The sequence below is a fragment of the Oryzias latipes genome, chromosome 21 (genome assembly GCF_053564925.1).
Source record: "Oryzias latipes strain Hd-rR chromosome 21, Olatipes_Hd-rR_3.1".
In the NCBI taxonomy this organism is placed as follows: Eukaryota; Metazoa; Chordata; class Actinopteri; order Beloniformes; family Adrianichthyidae; genus Oryzias; species Oryzias latipes.
In genome coordinates this window covers 8,209,104-8,228,615 of record NC_136257.1, presented here as the reverse complement: position 1 = coordinate 8,228,615, position 19,512 = coordinate 8,209,104, and the positions used below count along the sequence as shown (strand labels likewise).

Sequence of the window (19,512 nt, the reverse complement as noted above, 5' to 3'; positions counted from 1 at the left end):
CGCGCTCGTTCTCAGAGACGGGAACGCGCAGTTTTAGGCACGGCAATTCACAGGTTTCCAGTTGGTACAAACTCTGTGAAATAATAGATAATAGTAAACTGATAGTTTTCTCTCCAAGCACCGCTACTACTGCGCGCCTCTGGCATCGCATCGCACCGGAGAAGGACTAATGAAAAAAGAAGTATAATTAAAGATTTGTCTGCGAGCCACATGTGACCATCAAAAGAGCCATATATGGCTCGCGAGCCATAGGTTCCCGACCCCTGTGTTAAGGTGTCCAGATGCTTTGACTGTTTGTAGGACAGCTTTGAGACGGTTGTCGTACTCCTCCTTGTTTGATCCGTACACCAGAATGTCGTCCATAACAACGACTGTCCCCTCCAAGTCTTTCAATAAGCTGCTCATGAGCCGCTGGAAAATTTCAGGGGCGGAGGTGATGCTGAAAGAAAACCTGCTCATAGGAATGATGAAAGTGGTTAACTTTTGGCAACTTCGGTCCAGTGGAATTTGCCAAAATCCACAGGAAGCGTCCAGAGTGGAGAAAACTTTGGCACCGGCCAGCTTGGGTGTTATGTCATCCAGTTTGGGCAAAATGTAACGTTCGCCCTTTACTCCCTTGTTCAAGCGTTTCAGGTTGACACACACTCTGACCTCTTCTTTGTTGCGTTTTGGTACAGGCACCATTGGAGCACACCGGTCTGTTTGCTCTGTAACCTCCTCTATGATCCCAAGGTTCAGCATGCGTTTTAACTCTATTTCCACCTTTAGAAGAAGTGGGAATTGGACTCGTCTGTTGTTCATAACACTGCTTTTTAATCTCAACTGCAGCTTAACACATGTGTTGCAGGAACAGACACATTTCTTCTGCTAAACATTAAACGTCTGACCCCTAGTGGTCAGTCCTCCACAGGTATGGTAAGTACAGGGGATCAAATCTCACAACAGTTACCTTCGTCTTTATTCTCTACATTTAAAAGTGTATATTTGCAGGGAGTTAATGGGTCTGTTTTTATGTATATAGCAAAGGTTTGCCAGCTGAGGCTCCAAAGCCACATGTAGCTCTTTTATCCCTCCATTGTGGCTCTTTGGCTTTAAAGAAAAATAATTATGTGAGCATATAATGGACTGGTTAGCTAAGTTTAGCCGTTTCTGTTTAGATTTTTCAACTCTTATATTAGTAAATACATAAATGATAGTAAAAGATATAATCTCTGTCTCTGTGGTTTATTAATAGAATAAGCCATGTACTTTTTAATTAACTGCTAGAATTTTCTGTTGACTGAATCGGATTTTAATAAACCAAATAGATAATAAAATAACTATCAAAATTAGCAAAATAAAAAGCATTCCAACAATCCTCAGCCACTTAGAATTTTAAATTAATCAATAGTTTCTTTTTACTATTATTGTTTGTATTTGTGTAGCTTTAACACATTTTTTAAGCCATTATTTTACCTGACAAAAATGAATTTAAAATGAAAAACCTTTTTCATCATCATGTCCAAAAAAAGTTATCTTGTATTAACACAAATTGTCCTGAGAGTGTCGCTGTTTCTTCAGTTTCACGTTGCACGAGACACATTTCCCTCCTCCTTCGCCTCCACCCCCTCCATGCTGCCGCAGCTTCTGCTGCTGTTGCTGGTTTCAGGAAGCGGAAGCAGGAATGCTGGATTTTTTTTTTTTTGGGGGTAAAAAAGTTTGGACAAGTTTTTCACTTTGGGCTCATAGACGCGAACTTCAGAGGGGAAACATGACGGTGAGTAACCGGGTCCGCGCGTCGTGCTGCCGCCTGACCGGCTGCTGCTGGTGTTTGTGGCGGTGGCAGAGTTTTCCTGCGGCTGCTGTCAGAGTCAAACTCAACAGCTGAACAACAACCACGAGCTGGTCTGTTGTCCAATGTTTAGGAGACATGACTTGCGTTTACGAAAACAACTATTTGAAAACAGAAAAAGTCGGGAGAGTTGGTAGGGGAAAACATAACGTCTTCCCCACTGTCTGCGTGCTTGTTTGTGTGAGCGCGTGCGGTGCTGTGAGCTGTTGACAAACATGCAGGGAAAGTTTGGGCGTAAATTATATTATAAATGTCTGCTTAATGTTGGACAAATAAATTGAAGTGTAATAATGTATCTCTTACTTTAAAAATGGTTCAAAAACAAATTAAAAGCTGATTTTCCCTTATATAATTTATTTTTGTCATCTGTTGGCGTCATTTTTTAATACTCGAAATCCAAAATGCAATACCAGTTGAAAATGTCTGTTTCTGCGTATGGTTCACATGAAATGGAAAAGCTTGGATGTGAGGATTAATTCCTCTTTTTTGGTTAACCAGCTAATGCAAAAGTTGACATCCCGACATCTTTTTACATTTTATATAAAAAAAAGGCCTTCTGATTTTGCATTTACAAGACACTTTGTTTTTTTAAATTAAGTTTTTAGACCCTGTTTTTTTTTTTTTTTTTTTTTTTTACTAGACTATCAAGAAAAACAAGGAGAACTCAAGTTAATATTTGACTTCATAATCTATTGCGGATGCATAGATTATGAAGAAGAAGTTAATAAAAGGCTCCCAGAAGTTGATGAATTCTTATTTTTATATGCTTTATTTTTTAATTTTTACTTGGAGCTTAGACCAATCAAACTGTTAAAAAATGTAGATACAAAATTCCCAAACTTAAAAAAAAAAAAAAAAAAAAAAAAAAAAAGCATCTTCATTTTTTGGTCTTAAAAGCAGCATGTTTGTGGGCAAGTGGTGGTAGGGTTAACCCGGGTCAATTTAAATAGTAATTATTGGCTTTTCCTCCCCCATTCCCTCAGGCTCATTAGCAAAACTGGTTTTTTCTATCACCTAGAAAGTAAAGAAACCTTAGGGAGGAGCCTTTTTATCAAGACCATAAAACCAATACAGATTTTACTGATTAGTAAACAGGCAAGCTTTTTAGACCCCCACCAATGAAAATTGTTTTTGTTGGTTTTGTTTACATGTTCTTGTGGCATTTTTCTGATGATGGAGAACAAGATTAAGATTAAAAATGCATTTCTGAGTATTTAATTTTTCAAATGGTGAATCTGGAGCAGGCAAAAAAAAAGAAGCAGTTGGAAAAAGATTGTAGTTAAGATGTAAAACCTAGAATGGCAGGCCACAAGCTTCCTGCTCCGCTCCATTCTGATGCATCCACTTTCAGAGAAAATAGATCCATGAACGTCTTTGTTTTCCTCGTCTGAGCTGGAATCTGGATCAAAAGTGTACGGCTGGATATCTCCAACATTGCTCGCCATTTTTGTTGCAAAAGTACTGTTGAATTGAGGGGGTGTGGGGTAGGTCTGCACGATGAGTCGAAAACTTGCGATATTGGCGATTAATATTGCGATGACGATATAACTTGCGGTATATGAACATATAGCTAAACAACCAAAAATGTAATTTCCATTTCACTGCAAGAGTTTAAAAATTACACTCCAAATGACCCACATCTACATAGGAGACAAACATCTAACATGAAAAGGCTCCATCCGATTGGTTTATGATGCAACGGAGTCCATTCGATTGGTCAAATACATACAGGGATTTGTTTGTTTCGTGAATTAGTTCAAGCATCCACAAGATTGTTTTAGCATATTTAAGGTAACCATCTACTGCGTTTTTCGCCCTCTTTTGCGATTGCACAACTTGATATTGCGATAACGATAAATTTGCGATTTATTGTGCAGGCCTAGTGTGGGGTTGTACGCTAGCGGGAGAGCGCCTAAACCGATGGATGACGGGAAGTAGGGTAGATTTTTGGTATTTCTGATGAACTACTGCCGCTCTGCAGAAACTGTCCTAGAAAACAGCACAGGTTTTTTGATTCAATGGCATAATCGTAATCAAAAGACCACAAACGATGGGAAGAACTTAAATAAGTTTTTATGAGCTGGAAGAACTCATTTAATTTACCGGTAACTGGAGCGACAAAATACATATTACAGTATTGTCAGTATTTAGCTTTTAAACTGCTGATTTCAACCAATAAATTTGTTTCTGTGGTGAAAACCTGGTGATGATGTTGGAGCTGGTTAGACGTGCTTTAAAACTGAAATAAAAAAAGAAAATTCTTTAAGAAATGAGTGATGATTACTGTGATAAATGTTATTTTTTGTTGCTTTTTTTTAATGAAAATATGTGGGTGTTTTGAAAGATTCCAAAGATTTAGTCAAACGGGACTAAAGCAATGCACCTTAAAGCATTTATGTGAGCTCCACCTCACTAATGAAAGCGCATGACTTGGCTCACAGTTTATGGTTGTGTTATGACCATCATCTGCAGGAGAAGTACGTCAAAGCTTTATCCAGGTTGTCAGACGCCGAGGCGGAGCTGATTTTGCCCGGTTTGTGTTTGGTCAGTTTGCTTTGATTACTTTATAACAATTCTCGCTGATTGACTCTGTCATGATCTGTTGTTGTAAAGTAGCTGGAGCAATTAAATACATGTAGAGGGTAGGAAAGTACAGGACCTCCCTGTCATTTTTATGGGGCACATTAGAAAAGGGAAGGTAGCTGAGTAAACCGTAAATCAATTAGACTTTTGATGAAGGAGAGAAGTTGAAGAAAATGGGTTTTTCTGGTGTTTTTGTTGGTTTTTGATAGATTTTTGTAAAGTGGCCAGCTCTTCCAACACCAAGCCTCTTTTCTGTCTTTTCTATCGATTAGTCAAATCAATGATCACTAAGAAAGTAGAGTATCGATTCACAAAATCCATGAATGGATTCCTCTAAATCTGTTTCTGCTTTTAAAGGCTAAAGACACATTTTCTGTTAGTTTTAACAAAAGAAATCCCACTTTTACTGTTCAAAGGTTCAACATTGTTCAATTTTAACTTATGCAGCACTATTCTTAAGTTGATCTTGGTGAAGTGTTTTTTTTTTTTTTTTTTTTTTTACCGGAACACACACAAGCTGTTTTTAGCTTATCAATTTGCCAATGTTTATTTATAACCTTTTATAGAGGGGACTTGGTTTGAACTGGATGACAGGAATCATGGAGAGTGAAACAGCTCGAGACATTTGCACACTGATGAAACTGGATTAATTTATTTCTATACGAGGAAAATATCCTGAAATAATCCACCATTAATAGAAACCTATGTTGGTGCCTAAATTACATTCATATCGTAAAAAGTCAAATATCGATATTGACTGAACTTTTACCTTATTTGTGTTTAATTGTTCACCTTTTATTAATTTAATTTAAAGTCATCTCACAGAGATGTTTGGAACTTTGAAACTTCCACTCATAAAAAAATAACCTCCAAATAATCTCAGTTTAACTATTTTTTTCCAATTTCTTGTCACTGAAGCCCCCCCCCCCCCCCCCCTTTTTTTAAACTTCCTGTTATTTGGTCACTTCTGTCATATTTTATTAAAAGAATCTAAATAGTTGGTCCTTTTTTTTAACCTTTGAATAAAAACCCACTCTTGTTATTTATGGCTGCGCTGCACGAAAAAGGCTCTTCCAGCATCATGTTGTTTATTTCTTTGTGTAGTATCCTCCTCCTGTGTGCTGAAGCTGGAAAATGTTGGAGGTGTTACATTAGTTCATCCCCGCACTCCGAGTCTGGATCCCGTCAGAGTTAACAGTCGTTCTGGATGTTCAGTGGGTCATCCCCGTCACTTTGTGACACCCGGTTTATAGCATAATAAAAGACAGAACCAAAGCGAAAATCCTCGCATTTCAAATAGTTTATTACATGAGTTCAGAGCATAAATTTCAACTTGCTTAGAAATGGCAGCACTCTGAGCATTCATACGTTATTAATATCAGTAACTTTTTGAGTCTGGATTTACATTTATCACTTCTTATAATGTCTGTCTTCCCCAAATATGATATATTTTATCCATTTAATCTTTTCTTTTATTTGGCTTCTGCTATTTTTGATTTAGTTTTTTTATGTCCTGTTTCTAAATTTAGCTGAGGGTGTTCTTAATTTGTAAAATATTTACATAGGTTTGGCATAAAGACATGTTTCCAAAACCAAAATTTCTTTTACTCAGTTATATATATGTGGAAGTTCCAAATAAATGTGAATCTTTGGGATTGGCTTTTTGTTTTATTGTATAAAATATTTTTTTCCCATTATGTGAGTTTTTTTGGGAATGACGGAGGAAGCACACTGTTTATTAATAAATCAATTAACATGCACTAAAAACGGGTTTTAGAGCAAAATAACTTTTGATAATAATTAATTGAATAATTAAAATTTAATTTGCAGTTTGACTTCATTTTTTAAATTAAGTTTGGTTTCAAAAAAGGACCTTTTAGAGAATTAATGATGTAACTATTCAAAAGTAGAACTTTTATTAGCTAAATTAAAAGGTATTTTAATAAAAATAAATAAATAAAAATAAATTTTATCTGAAAGAATGCAGTAATTGCTAAAACAAAACAAAATTGCAATAATTACTTAAAAAAAATTCTTCTCTTAAATTGATTTTTGATTTTTTTTTTAAGTAAGGCGGATTCGATGATAAATATATATATTTGTAAATTAAACTCAGCCCAATTATTCAAAAAAATACTTAATAATGCAATAATATACACTTATTAATGTAGTTTTATAAAGTAAAAACAAATGAAAACTCAAGCCACTAAAGCTATTTTAATATTATTATTTTATAGTCGCCACATCAATCAAAAACAGTAGACATGAGTAGACCAAGCCACAGCTGCTTTACTGCATTTTGCAGAGCGTCAAATGACTGACACCTCTGTAGAAAATGCTTCCTTAGTGAAAAAAAATTACCCATTGTTCAAATGAGAAACACTATGCTTTGAAGAAGTGAAATCACTGCATCAAGCTTTAAAGTGTTTCTATTTCTGAAACACCAGGGTGTGAGTGTCATAATTTGGGCCTTGCAGAATCTGGATCAGAAGTAAATGTCAATAAAGATATAAGATATAAAGATATAATAATCATTGTCAGTTTAAAAAGGTCAGTGCATTTCTTGCTCACCCAGCTTTTCTTTGTTTGCATTTGGATGTTTTAGCCTAAGGGTGAAAGTCATTAGTCACGCATTTTACATCAGGCGTTTATTTTCCTAGAAAGGCAAAGACTTCCAAAAATGTAGAGGAGCTCCTTAACAGTGTCTGCTCTGTCATTTAAGACTTGTTTTCACCTCTGACTGCTTTACTCCACTGAATGGAAACCATAAACACCATACAAAAGCTTTAGATCACAAAGAAACGCCTTAGAACGTCCCATTGCTACAAATCTTGTTAGACACCTGAACTTTTCCATTTTTTAAACACATTACATTTAACCAATGGGGACTCGTTCCATCGTGGACATCAAAAACTTGGGGTTAATACTTCGACCGAGTTCCTCACATCCTGGTCCCAAACTAAAGGCAAACTCAAGTGTACTAGGTGTTGCAGTAACTCCAATGACCACTATAGGCCGGCCTTCATGGCTGATTACATGAAAAAGTCAAACTTTTCACCCAAATTTAAAATATGTAGGCTAATGCCTGGTTAAACATCTTTAGGGGGGATGATTGCATAATTTCTCTGGTCATGACAACAGTGAGGGATCTGTGTATAAAAATGACTATAGTCGAGACCAAACAGCATTGAAAGAAGCATCAACTCTGTTGACCTTTCCATTTCAACATAATGCAAAGGCAGAGAGAACTGCTAGTTTTGAACTTGAATTGCATATTGAGGAAGATGGAAACTCAAAAACAGGTGATAGTACCTGCTTGAACACAACCTAGCTTGTAAAATATATTTAAATGTTCCTATTGTGGCAGAAAGTGAAGGTAGAATCACATCAGGAAAGCTCTTGAACAATTAAAAAAAAAAATACATATTTTATTAAATTCTTTATATCATGGTTCCAAACAGCAGACCTGGTTCCTAAGATCAAAACTTAATTTTCCCCTTCAGTCTAATGACAAAAGGCAGTTTTAGTGACAGAAATGTCCACCATCGGAATAAAGATGGGTGGTTTGAGAAATGACAAAAGGAAGCCAGTTATGTCAAATATGTGATGAAGACATTGACCAGAAGTAGGTCCCTGAGGCATCAACTGTCTAACACTAACAACTTGGCCTTTTACCCTTTTCGTTACATAATACATAATTAACAAGCCTGAAGAACCTCACCAGTCACTTATGACTGACACAACCTTTGAGATTGAAACTAAAACATTTTAAGATGTGCCATGAAGCAAGATGGCAACACTTCATTCACGAGGTCCACAAAAGAAAACGAACAAGGTTAAAGGAGTACAACTGCCATTTGATCAGCCAATATAATTGTTTTAATGTTAACCTATAAATGAAAAGGGAAAAAATGTCTAAATGTAGGAAATTCACAGGAATAACAGACACTGAGAATGAACTGGGATCAAAATCTTGAACTGATGCAACATATCACTTCACTGATATTTGACCTCAAAAATTACCGTACAAGGAACTCCCTACAGAAAATTCAAACTCAGACATTTAGTTTGAAGTTTTTTTGGTTTTTTTTAAAATCAAATCAGGATATAAAACTCTTTTGTGCCAACTCACATTATGAACTTATGTAGAAAAACCTCTGAGAAACGAAAATGAGTGCTGGAGAAGTAACACCAGTTGATGTTTATATAAAATCTAATCCTTTTTTACAAGATCTTTATTTCTTAAATGATAGTTTTTCCCCCACTTTAAGTTTCTTATATGTTGTGTATCTTTGTGCAAAAAACAAAACATTATTTTCAAATCAAAGCAGTTCTATATGATCAAATACTTTGTGATAGTTTAATATGCATTTTTTGTCCAAGTTTCTGCACCTGGTGTATAGAAATATGTTAAAAGTATCAATATCTTTAGGGCTTAACTTTTAATGTACTTGATGAAAAAACAAAAAAATGTAATTGAATACAAAAAAAAATCTTTATTTTATCTAAGGACATTTATTGTTTTATATTGGAATATCCCTTTTGTTGCCAGTTTTCAATGATAAAATCTCATTAATTCATAAAGCTATATTGATTTCACTGTTAAATGTTAATGCAGCCATATGGGTCATTAACTGTACTTTTATCTGTTTCGGATAAGATCACAGGAGAAGACGTGCCTTTTAATCCACACATGCATTTTTTTCTGTACGACTTCATTGTTATAGTGGAAGAGCTTCTTGAATAGTTCATTTGCTGCTGTTTCCTTTTTTCTTTCTGCTTTAGTGTGTGCTGTAAGTTCACCAAAAATGTTGTAACTCACCTGCCTAGTTGCAAAGAAACTGCAAACGATTTTGCACAATTTAAGTCCTTTTTGTTGATGCCTTAAAATCTAAACTTCTGTTTTTGTAGCCAGCTATTTGGAGCTTTTCTTTAACGTCCCAGTCCGATCATCTTTTGATCTATTGTAAAGCATTTTTCAGTGGTCTTTTAATTATGTTTGTCGTTTTTTGGCAAAATCAAAAAACCCTGCGTGGTTTTTCAAGACATGTTTTCTGCAGAGCAGACCAGAAATTCGGAAGAAAGCCTCCGCTGATACCCCATCATTCCTTTGTTTACAATCTCTCCCCCTACCTAAGAGCCCCTTACAACCCCAACCTAACATTACCGGTGCAACGAAAAGGGAGAGCAATGTTGGAGCCGTTCCAGCTGTACAGTTTGTAGCCAGATTCCAGCTCAGATGAGGACAAACAGAGATTGATTCTATTTGTCTTTAAGTGGAAGCATCAGAATGGAGCAGAGCAGGGAGACTTTGGCCCGCCCATTTATAATAATAATAGTGATAATCCATTTTACTTAAGAGCTCCTGGAGAGAGTCTATGGTACGGAGGTCAAGAGGGACAGAATTCCAGATTTTAGGATCCAAGCGGCTCGACTCCACGTGATTATAAAATTGGGCCAGGGGAGCAGAGAGCTGGATAGGCAAAGATGACTGGAGAGAACGAAAGGGGGTATTCATAGGCAAAAAGGAGATAGAGTTTTCATCTTAAATTCTTTTACATGTCCTCCATCATGAGAAAAATGCTACAAGAACATGTTAAGAACACCAAAAACACTATTTTCATTGGAGTGGGTCTTCAACCCTTATTAAAAACCCAGGACTGCGTGTGCCATTCTAAAGAAAGATGCTTGTTCTTTTTCCAGGTCCTCTGGAATATTAGAAAAGGATGACTGATGACGCTGGAGAGAGAAAATTGGTTGATGTGATTGTAACTGTTCTTGTTGTGCATCAGTTGGCTGTCAGTCATCTATCTCTCAGCACACTGCCTCTGTGTGTTGTTCTTTGCCCTCCCAGTTAGTTTTCCATTTGCAAAAAGATCTAAAAACAACACACACCCCCCCATATCTTTCTTTTGCTCTGTTTTTGGACAGGAAGTTGCTCTGTTCTTTATTTTAAACACCAGCTTCCTGTTTCACACGTTTCTTAGATTGGGTTGCATGCTTCTCTAGTGTTTTGCCCTTATTCCTCACTGAAAACATTTCCTCTTTTTTTCTTTCATAATTTTCAGTTGGCGCTTGTTGCGTTTATGTCACGCATCCCTTCAGACTCCAATCATCCCAGTGAAAAGTTGTAATTTTCCCTTTGATGTGCACCAAACCAGACATGACGTTAATGAGAGAACCACTGCTGCTTTGGGCTGAGTTTGGGCCAACCAACAGACAGACATATACAGGAAGAGCAACCAGCATTTGATTACCTGATGTGTTTATGAATGAATCAGATCAGGCACAAGCAACATTATACAGTCAGACTGAAACATTCACAAAGTTCTGTTTGTGGTCTGTTTATTTCTGTTGTGAAATATTAAATTCACACTCAAGAAGAAGATTTGCAGGCTAACCTCTTCTTTTTCCTAATCACAAAGTTATTCCGCTATTACGCTGCAAGAGCAGTCAGTCCATCCAAAGAAGAATTGATTAAACCTTTTCAGACGATGCCCTGTCATGTGACCTTTTCAGAAGAGAGGCTTCATCACCGAATGAAAACTATGAACTTAAAAGAAAAAACTGTTCCAAAATCATGTTCAAGAGAAGAATCTGGTGGAGAAGAATAGATTAAAATAGGAAATCTTTATCAAAAATAGGAATACAGCACGTGTGTGATGACAGTTTACTGCAAGACTGAGAGCACCTCACGTCATCTCTCTGGTGATGTCAGATAAACGCAAACTCTAATGATCTCTGAACAAAGATGATGAGTCTTGGTCTCTGTAAGCTGTGATTTCCATGGAAGAGCAAATTCATAGTTATCTTCTCCTAATTTCTTTCCTCAGGTGTGGTCCCTGTTGCTGATAAATCTGTAGAGTCGTCAGTCCTCTGACTGACGGACCAGAACTTCACACGGACATCACAAGTAGAGTTGTGGGAATGGAGAACACCGTCACTTCTCAAGGTCTTCCTCCTTTTAAGAATACTTTTTTTTTTTTATGTTGATCTTTGGATCTGATCTGAAATGTCTGTGACATCCTTCGGTCAAAACACAGAGACCGTTTCCGTTTTAGTTGTTCTTAATTTGAGGGCACAGAGTCAGACTCCTAAATCACTCGCTGTCCTCCACAGAATATTTGCGAACTTTCGGCTTTCTCTTGAGTCACAAACTTGACTGACAAGTTGGGAAAGTTTTGTCAGTCTCTTCAAACTGGTTTTATGTCAAATAAAAAGTTTCCCAGCACCATTTCAGGTTCACAACCACGACTTAAATGTGGGAGGGGGGGATCCAGCTTGGATTATTTTAAAGACAGAAGCAAAAAGATAATTTAACTCTCGTTTAATCTGACAAGGAGTTCCTAATGATGTAATTTCACCTGCTATGACCTTTTGACCCCACTTTCTGCTGGCTGTATTTTAAGAGAAAAACTTTCCAGCCCAACTGATGACACTGATGTCGCCATTTATGCTCGATTGATCCACAGATCCTGCAGTGAAACAATCCATCATGGCCCGTGAGAGACGGCAGGCCTGGGCTCAGAGCAAAGACTCCCTTGGACAACGATCGAAGCTAGAACTCAATGACAGACAGAAAGCTCCTCACATCGAGAAGAATGGGCGTACGGAGACACCAGCTGAACAACCAGGTCAGACTTGACTGAGCTGTCGGTCAAGCGTAGAGTTGAGAAAAATTGAACAAATTGGAATTTTACTAGGTTTTTCTTCAAGCAAGCAAAGGACTGAATCAGTTTTTCCCATTTTTATTTCTAACTGTTTAGTTGTGTTGACCTTACATGACACCATTCATTCATTTGAACAGGTTTTGCGTTTGCATCATTGAATTACGACTTCAGTTTTTCAACAATGTCAAATGCAAGAAAATATAGTCAATCAAGATCCCCTACAAATCAAATGTATTATTATTATGAATATTAGTGAATATGTGGGCTGCACGGTGGCGCAGTGGTTAGCGCTCTTGCCTCACAGCAAGAAGGCCCCCGGTTCAAGTCCCGGCTGGGGGACATGAAAAACACAACATCAATGGGGGACCTTTCTGTGTGGAGTTTGCATGTTCTCCCCGTGCATGCGTGGGTTTTCTCCGGGATCTCCGGCTTCCTCCCACCGCCCAAAAACATACTTCATAGGTTGATTGGCAACTCTAGATTGTCCATAGGTGTGAGTGTGAGAGTGAATGGATGTGTGATTGAGGATATTCTACCCCGCGACAGACTGGCGACCAGTCCAGGGTATCCCTTGCCTACGCCCAAGTGGCCGGGATAGGCTCCGGCAGCCCCGTGACCCCGAAAGGGATCAAACGGTAAAGAAGATGAATGAAAAAAATGAATAGTGAATATGTCGATTATATTGCAAGACATTTCCATCTTTAGGTATTAGGGAGTAGGTCAAATAGCGATACATGTTATGTCATCACAAAAGACTACAAAAATACTGATACCTACCATTGTCTTCAATGTGGTAAAGCTGGACTCAGATTTCTACACCAATAAAAGAAAAAAACGTCATCTCTGAAGGTTGACATTTAGCCAGATTGTTCTAGCAGCTCACTTCACTCACAGCTCACTGGATACTGAATGTCTCCAACAGGGTTTATGTTGGAGACAACATGTGAGACCTATCTGTTTTGGGTGCTATTTTGGTACTATGAATATTTACAAGTAGCGCCCCTAAAGGATTGGATTTTATCTGACATGCGGGGTGGAATAACTGTCAAAGCTATAAACTCAAATGCATAAAGGATAAATAATTTCTGAAGTGAGCAATAGAATTCTGCACAGTGAAGCATGAAATGCAACATGGCATCAGACGACAGGCCCATAGTTGGTGGAACAAAGTAAAGTGGGAGTTTTGTTGAGTTCACACATGAGTTTACCTGTTAAAAAAACATCCTGATTGATGAATTTATTTGAGCTCTGATTACAAAATAATTATTAGGAAATGAAAAGTTCTTTTTAAAGACCCACTCCAATCATCTTTTGATCTGTTTTTCAAAGCGTTTCCAGTGGTCTTTTAAATCATGATTATGCCATTTTTAGCCTAAATGGGGAAAAAAAAAGTGTCTAGGATATAGTTTTCTGAAATTTGAAGACACGGAATTCCTAATTTTCTTAATAATTGTCCTTTATCATCAGAAAAATGCAGGAACGAGTTAAAAACACCAAAAAACACAATTTTGATCAGTGGGTCTCTAAATATAAAACAATGTGGATTGCTAATCTAAGATCTAAAATGTTGCGTGATCTCAGGTAATATTCTGTGCTGTTTTTAGCCCACGTTTGCATGTATCATTCGTGCACGCGTGGGTTTTCTCCAGGAACTCCGACTTCCTCTCACGGCCCAAAATCATGTTTCATAGGGAAATAGGGGATTTTCTCCCTGGGAATGATTGGGAGCATTATTTGTGGTTGAATGGGTGTGTCTGAATTCTCCAAAGAAATTCCTCCCAACTTCTGTTTGTTTTTCTTCTTGACCCCACTGGGTCAAAGAACAGAAGATAAGAGAGATTCTTGTGGAGATAGGAAAAGAAGATCTCCGCATTTGCAGATTTGACTTAACCTTTTCTTTGAGCGATGCAAACGAGGCAACAGGTAAGCTCCAGTTAAAATATTTATACAATTTTCTTATGTAGTATAACAAAAGATTAAAACAGAAAAAGGGCAGCTTCACCAACTTCTTATCTCTAAATCGTCATTTCCTTACTGTTTTCCATATGTAAACGCAACAATCGTGTTTGGATTTGCTGATTCAGGATGCTCTTATATAAGAAGCCTATTTACTTCCACTGTCATTTTATTAAGTAGGAGTCCTCCCTTTTGAATAAGGGGTTGTTGGGACTGACCTTATGTTGGAATGGGCTCCAGCAACCCCGGTGACACAACAATCCTAATTGAAAATTTAGTGTTTGTGTTTTTGTTCTAAAAATAACCTGCAATAGGTGAAATCCACATAGGATTCTAGATGTTCTAAGGCTTTAAATCGCCTCACAACTTACTTTATACACTGTACATAAACATTTTCACACATTTCATTCTCAAAGCTCAAACCTTTGTTGAAAATAAGTCCAGTATTGGAAAATTGAAAACGAAGACCTGAGGTTTATGTAAATGTGGCAATTTGGGATCCACGCACAAAGATGATTCCATGAAATGGCGAGACCGCAAATGATGAACTTCAATTTTGTTTGGGACCACTTTATTTGATATATGAAGGAAAAACAGTGCATAGTTTGATTTGATGGTATTTTAAAGGGCCTATGTCATGCTATTCTTAAGCCTTTAAGAGTAAACTATGCCCGTACATGATTATATATTACCTTTGCCACACGTTTTATGAAATATCAGTTATACTTGCTACTTCATTTTCTTACCCGGATGTAAGACGACTCGATCTGAGTCACGTGTGCGTGCCGCCCATTTCAGGACGTCAACCTAGGGCAGCTTGTCTGCGTTTACCCACGAGAACAAACAACATTTGAATTCTTGCAAAGATGGATGCGCATATTGTACCTATAAAATGAAAGCGTTTTTGCAGATCACCGCTAGCTCCGTGGAGAAAGTGTTTGTGTTAGTCTGCTGGCAGCACAGACTCTTCCAGGAAGGGGCTGTTTTCATGGATTAGTAGGGGCTGGTGCTCGGAGCACAAGGTTTTAGAAGAATACTCAGAGATGCCTGAATGGAGCAAAATACCGCTTTGGGGATGTTCTTCATGACATATTAACATTATTTTACACGTAAAAGCTCAACAAGGTTGATTTTTCATGTGATGGGCCCTTTAAGAATATTTTTCGTGTTGTTATGAGATTGGTATTTGTGGCTTAAACTCTTAACTTTGAATAGTTTAACATTGCAGGGTAATTTCTTTCAGTAAACTGACTAATTCTGACTTTTTGTTCAATTGTACCACCAACCCTTTCTATCAGTCTTCTCAATGTTTGTGTGACATAACCTGGTGCAGAGTTGGGGATTTTTTTTGTTGACACAACCTTAGTTGGGAAATCTGCTCTCTGCAGTTTGATAACTTGGCTTCTAAAAAGTTTGCTAGTGTTTTATGGATACAAAGCTTAATTCTAATATGTATTTTTTGTTTGAGTTAATTATATAATATTTACAATCATAAACTTAAATATTTAAACATAACAGTTAATAGATTATTATCCTTTTTGGCCAATACTGTAAAGATTTGTAGTCTTTCTCTTTCATAATAAAAAAAATGTGAGAAAGCTGTATTTTTGCCGGCATATGCCAATAAAAATAAGTGCACATACAAAATGGAGGATTCTCCCAAAGCATACAATCTGTTGTCATACTGAGTCATCAGCTGAGCTGACACAACACACTGTCTGAAGTTCGGCACCACCGTAATGCTTTTACAGCATTGTGTAATCGTTGCGCGGCATCTCCTGGATTGTAGTTTTAACATGCTCATGTGTCTTTTTTTGTCAGGACAAGTTCCCAACAAGATTGCCACCTGGCTGGATGAATGCAGGTACAGTAGCGTTTTTGTAACCTATAGATGGGCCAGAAATTTGTACTCCTGTATTGTTGTGTAACGGTTTTGCTCTGTTAAACTAAACTTAGACAAGTATCGCCCCTGAGGTTTCTTCGGTTTTTCCGGAATCCGTCTTTTTTAGGAGTTTTTCTTTACCACGAAGGAGGGTCTAAGGGCAGGGATGCCCAGTTTAATTTAGTTAAAGTTTAGTATTCTCCTATTGAATTCTATGCTTTTATGATCATTTTGATTGTATGTTCACTTTACAATTACGAAGCCCATTGAGACGACTGTTGTTGTGAATTTTGGCTACACGAATAAAATTGAATTGCATTGAATTGGTTGACATTAGACATTTTTGGATATGCGGCAGAACATGAACAAGCAGACGTAGATCCAGGCAGCAGACCTCCGTCTATAGACAGGCTACACTGAGCTGTGCTGGCAAAGTAAAACAAGGAAACAAACAAGGAAAGAAGAGGGCTGATGAAAGGCAGGAAAAAAAGAAGGCAGAGTAAACTCAGGAGTGGTTCCTCCAGGTACATCAACACTGTTATCACACACACACAGAGTTTTTACTGCTGTCACTCACGCACGCTACAGGTTAGTTTTTCCCTTGTATCAAAGAATCCTGATTATAGCAAGAGCTGTTTGGGTAAAAGCCTGGGGGCAACATGGCTGGCTGTACAAAGTGGCAGGACTTACAGGACTTAAAAGCCGTGTCTCATTATGCAAATTATACAGCCATTTGTTTGTGTTAAATTGTGGCCTGAAGTTTGTCCTATGATAAGACCTGTTGGTTGTATAACAGTGCCGTGTTTCCAGTGTCGGGCTGCAGAAAATAACCCAGACCTCCTTCCATCCGGTGGCATGATCTGTTGACAAAATGTGTGTTTAAAATCTTTTTTTTACATTTTTATTTCTTCTAGGCAGCTTGCTGCTTTGCTTAACTAGGAGTTCAATTTAACTAACACTGGAAACACCACATTTGAAGCCCATATGTGGGTGGTAGTTATGTCTTTGCAATGGCAGACTTTTCAGAATGCATAAAAAAAATCCTACCGTCTGTGTCCATCAAGTAGTTTTACCCTACCACACATTATGCCAATAGGTTTAATTCATAGTCTATTCCAGTGTTTTTCAACCAGTGTGCCGCGGCACACTAGTGTGCCGTGGGAGATGGTCAAGTGTGCCGTGGAAAATTGCCCTCATTCACTGATCTAAAAACATTTCCCATCAGGAAATCAGCTCTTTGTTCATCCAAACAGGTCCTGATAAAACACTGAGTAGTTAGGAATATGAAAGATCATAAAATACTTTTTTCTTTGTGTTTATTTGATTCTATTAAAGACATTTTGATAAGAATGATGGTAAAGCGATTAAGCTGCAGCTATAACTGTTTTCTGAAAAGTCCCGCAGCTTTTACTGTCTCCACGACTCCACCAATCATTCTTGAAGGCTTAATCACATGTCATCAGTCTGACCAATCAGAAGTGTTTAAAGTATTCACTTCCTTGTTCCAATTTAGCTCGTAACTCAGTCAGTTCCAACAAAAACACCAGCTAAAGCTCGTCTTTAGCGGTGTAGCTTTCCACAGAATCCGGTATCAGACCGTGGAACAAGTGAACAAAACCATGAATCTCAGAGACGCGAGTCTTTCTGCCGTTTTCTGGCAGTTTTTACACTACATCTCCCATGATGCATTGGCTTAAAGGGACAGCGCCTCAGCGTACAATAAGTCGTCCTTACACGTCTTGAAACCACAACGAACAAAATGCACGTCAGATTGCCGGGGGGGGGGCTGTAGATCAAAACAGACTATGAGTTTCTGCTTTTTTTTTTTTTTGGGATGCTGGGGTGCCGCGGGATTTTTGTCAAGTGTGCCGTGGCTCAAAAAAGGTTGAAAAACACTGGTCTATTCTGTTAACATGTTTTGCTTTGTCATGGCTTCAAAGAATATTGTTTGCATGTTTAAGCTAGTTTGTAACATGTTTTTGTTTTCATTTTTTGCACCAAGTCATCAGACGGGCTATAAGAAAACATCTGATCATTCTGTTGCTCCAGTCGCACCTGAAGACAAAGTGCTGGATAAAAACAGAAGTCGTGATTTTTGCACACAACTACAAAAACATGTACCTTTTCGTCCCAGTTTTTTTTTTTTTGGGGGGGTCATAACCAGAGTAAAATGTATGATTTTCAGTGTTTTGCTGTTGTCTGCTCCTAATTAGTTAAACTGATGTCATTGGGAGGAGGGTCATTGAATTTACAGACGTTCAGAGGTCCGGTGTTTGTAACTCACATGATCTTCATGGCCTTTTTTCAGGACCCCCCTTGGAGCGTCTCTGGATGATCAGAATGCCTCCCCCAACAGAGGTAAACCATTTATTTTCCTGTTTGTGTTGTTTGTAATGATGACACAAGTTGCAATAAAACGCAAAGAAAATGCATTTACGGTATAAATCTTTCATCAGCATGCTTACACTGAATTTGCTGCTGCTTTCCTTGTTTCTACTTTTTGATTTTCACTACATTTTTGTTCTGTGTATGACAATAGAATAAAACTAACCTGCACTGTTAGAATGTGTGGACTCCTGCTCTCTAGACTTACAGAAAGAAACCGTAAAAACAGTAATTTAAGATTATTTCAAAAGAGAAATCTCACTCTGCTTTTGTACGTTACCCATGAAGCTCTGTGTGTTCTCTGCGAGTAATCTGACTTTTTGTGTATCCGTGTGAACAGGGGCATTAAGAAACGGCTGCAGCTTTGAAGATGACCTTTCGCTGGGAGCTGAAGGTCAGTTAAAAAAAACTTTCACAATATAAATAAGATAAGGACTTGCTGGCCATTGTGAATAATTTCCTCCCATTTGGGAATTCACTTGTGTAGTTATGAATTACAGCTTTTTTGACATTTGACAAAAATATTGAAAACATAGAAACTCCTGGCGCAAACACCTTTTAGTCCCTGAAAGTTTTAAGGTCAAAGTCAACTTGGAAATTTCTTCAAACTCAAATTTTTGTTTATTATTACTGTCTTCTCTGTTAAAATTTTAGTTGATTCCATAAAATATTTGTTAATCTGATTTTTGATCATCACAAGTACACAATTCGTATTATTCTGAGCTTATAGTTGTAGCGAAAAATTAGAACAGTATTTGAAAAAGAACACATTTCCTTAGTTTAAATAAAAGGAATGTTTTTGTCATTTACTTTCCCAGAATACATTTTGTTTCATCGCAGAAATTCACAGTTAAGACTTAAGATGTTCTGTTTTCGACAAAAATTCTTAGACAAATGGATTTAAAATCGCATCCAAATGTTTTATTGTTTGTGGGCAGCTTTTATGAGGGGCCACAAGCATTAAGGATGCAAAAACTTTGAGTTATTGTGTTAAATAAAATTTTATATGTAGAATTTGTGTCCAAGTACTATTTAACAATGCAAAAAATATGCTAGCATTGGTGCATGAAAACTAATGGTGACGCTCTTCATGATGACCCAGTATGGAAAATGGAGCAATATTTGGATCGTTGCGTGTCAGCTAGGATTTAGTCTGTACATAAAAGAACTAAACAGATATTCAAAGAACTAGTCAACATGTCATG

The 19,512-nt window shown here is 37.5% G+C and overlaps 1 protein-coding gene across 1 annotated transcript in view; it reads left to right on the top strand.

The window, feature by feature from the left end:
• The first annotated feature begins 1,538 nt into the window (after positions 1–1,538).
• itprid2 (ITPR interacting domain containing 2) overlaps positions 1,539–19,512 on the top strand; it is a 41,725-nt gene continuing 23,751 nt past the window's right edge. Inside the window, exons 1-6 of the mRNA XM_023950548.2 lie at positions 1,539–1,756; positions 11,248–11,366; positions 11,887–12,048; positions 15,862–15,904; positions 18,231–18,280; positions 18,648–18,701. Coding sequence (XP_023806316.1) covers positions 11,342–11,366; positions 11,887–12,048; positions 15,862–15,904; positions 18,231–18,280; positions 18,648–18,701 — 334 coding nt within the window. The 5' untranslated portion in view covers positions 1,539–1,756; positions 11,248–11,341. The remainder of the gene's footprint in view (positions 1,757–11,247; positions 11,367–11,886; positions 12,049–15,861; positions 15,905–18,230; positions 18,281–18,647; positions 18,702–19,512) is intronic.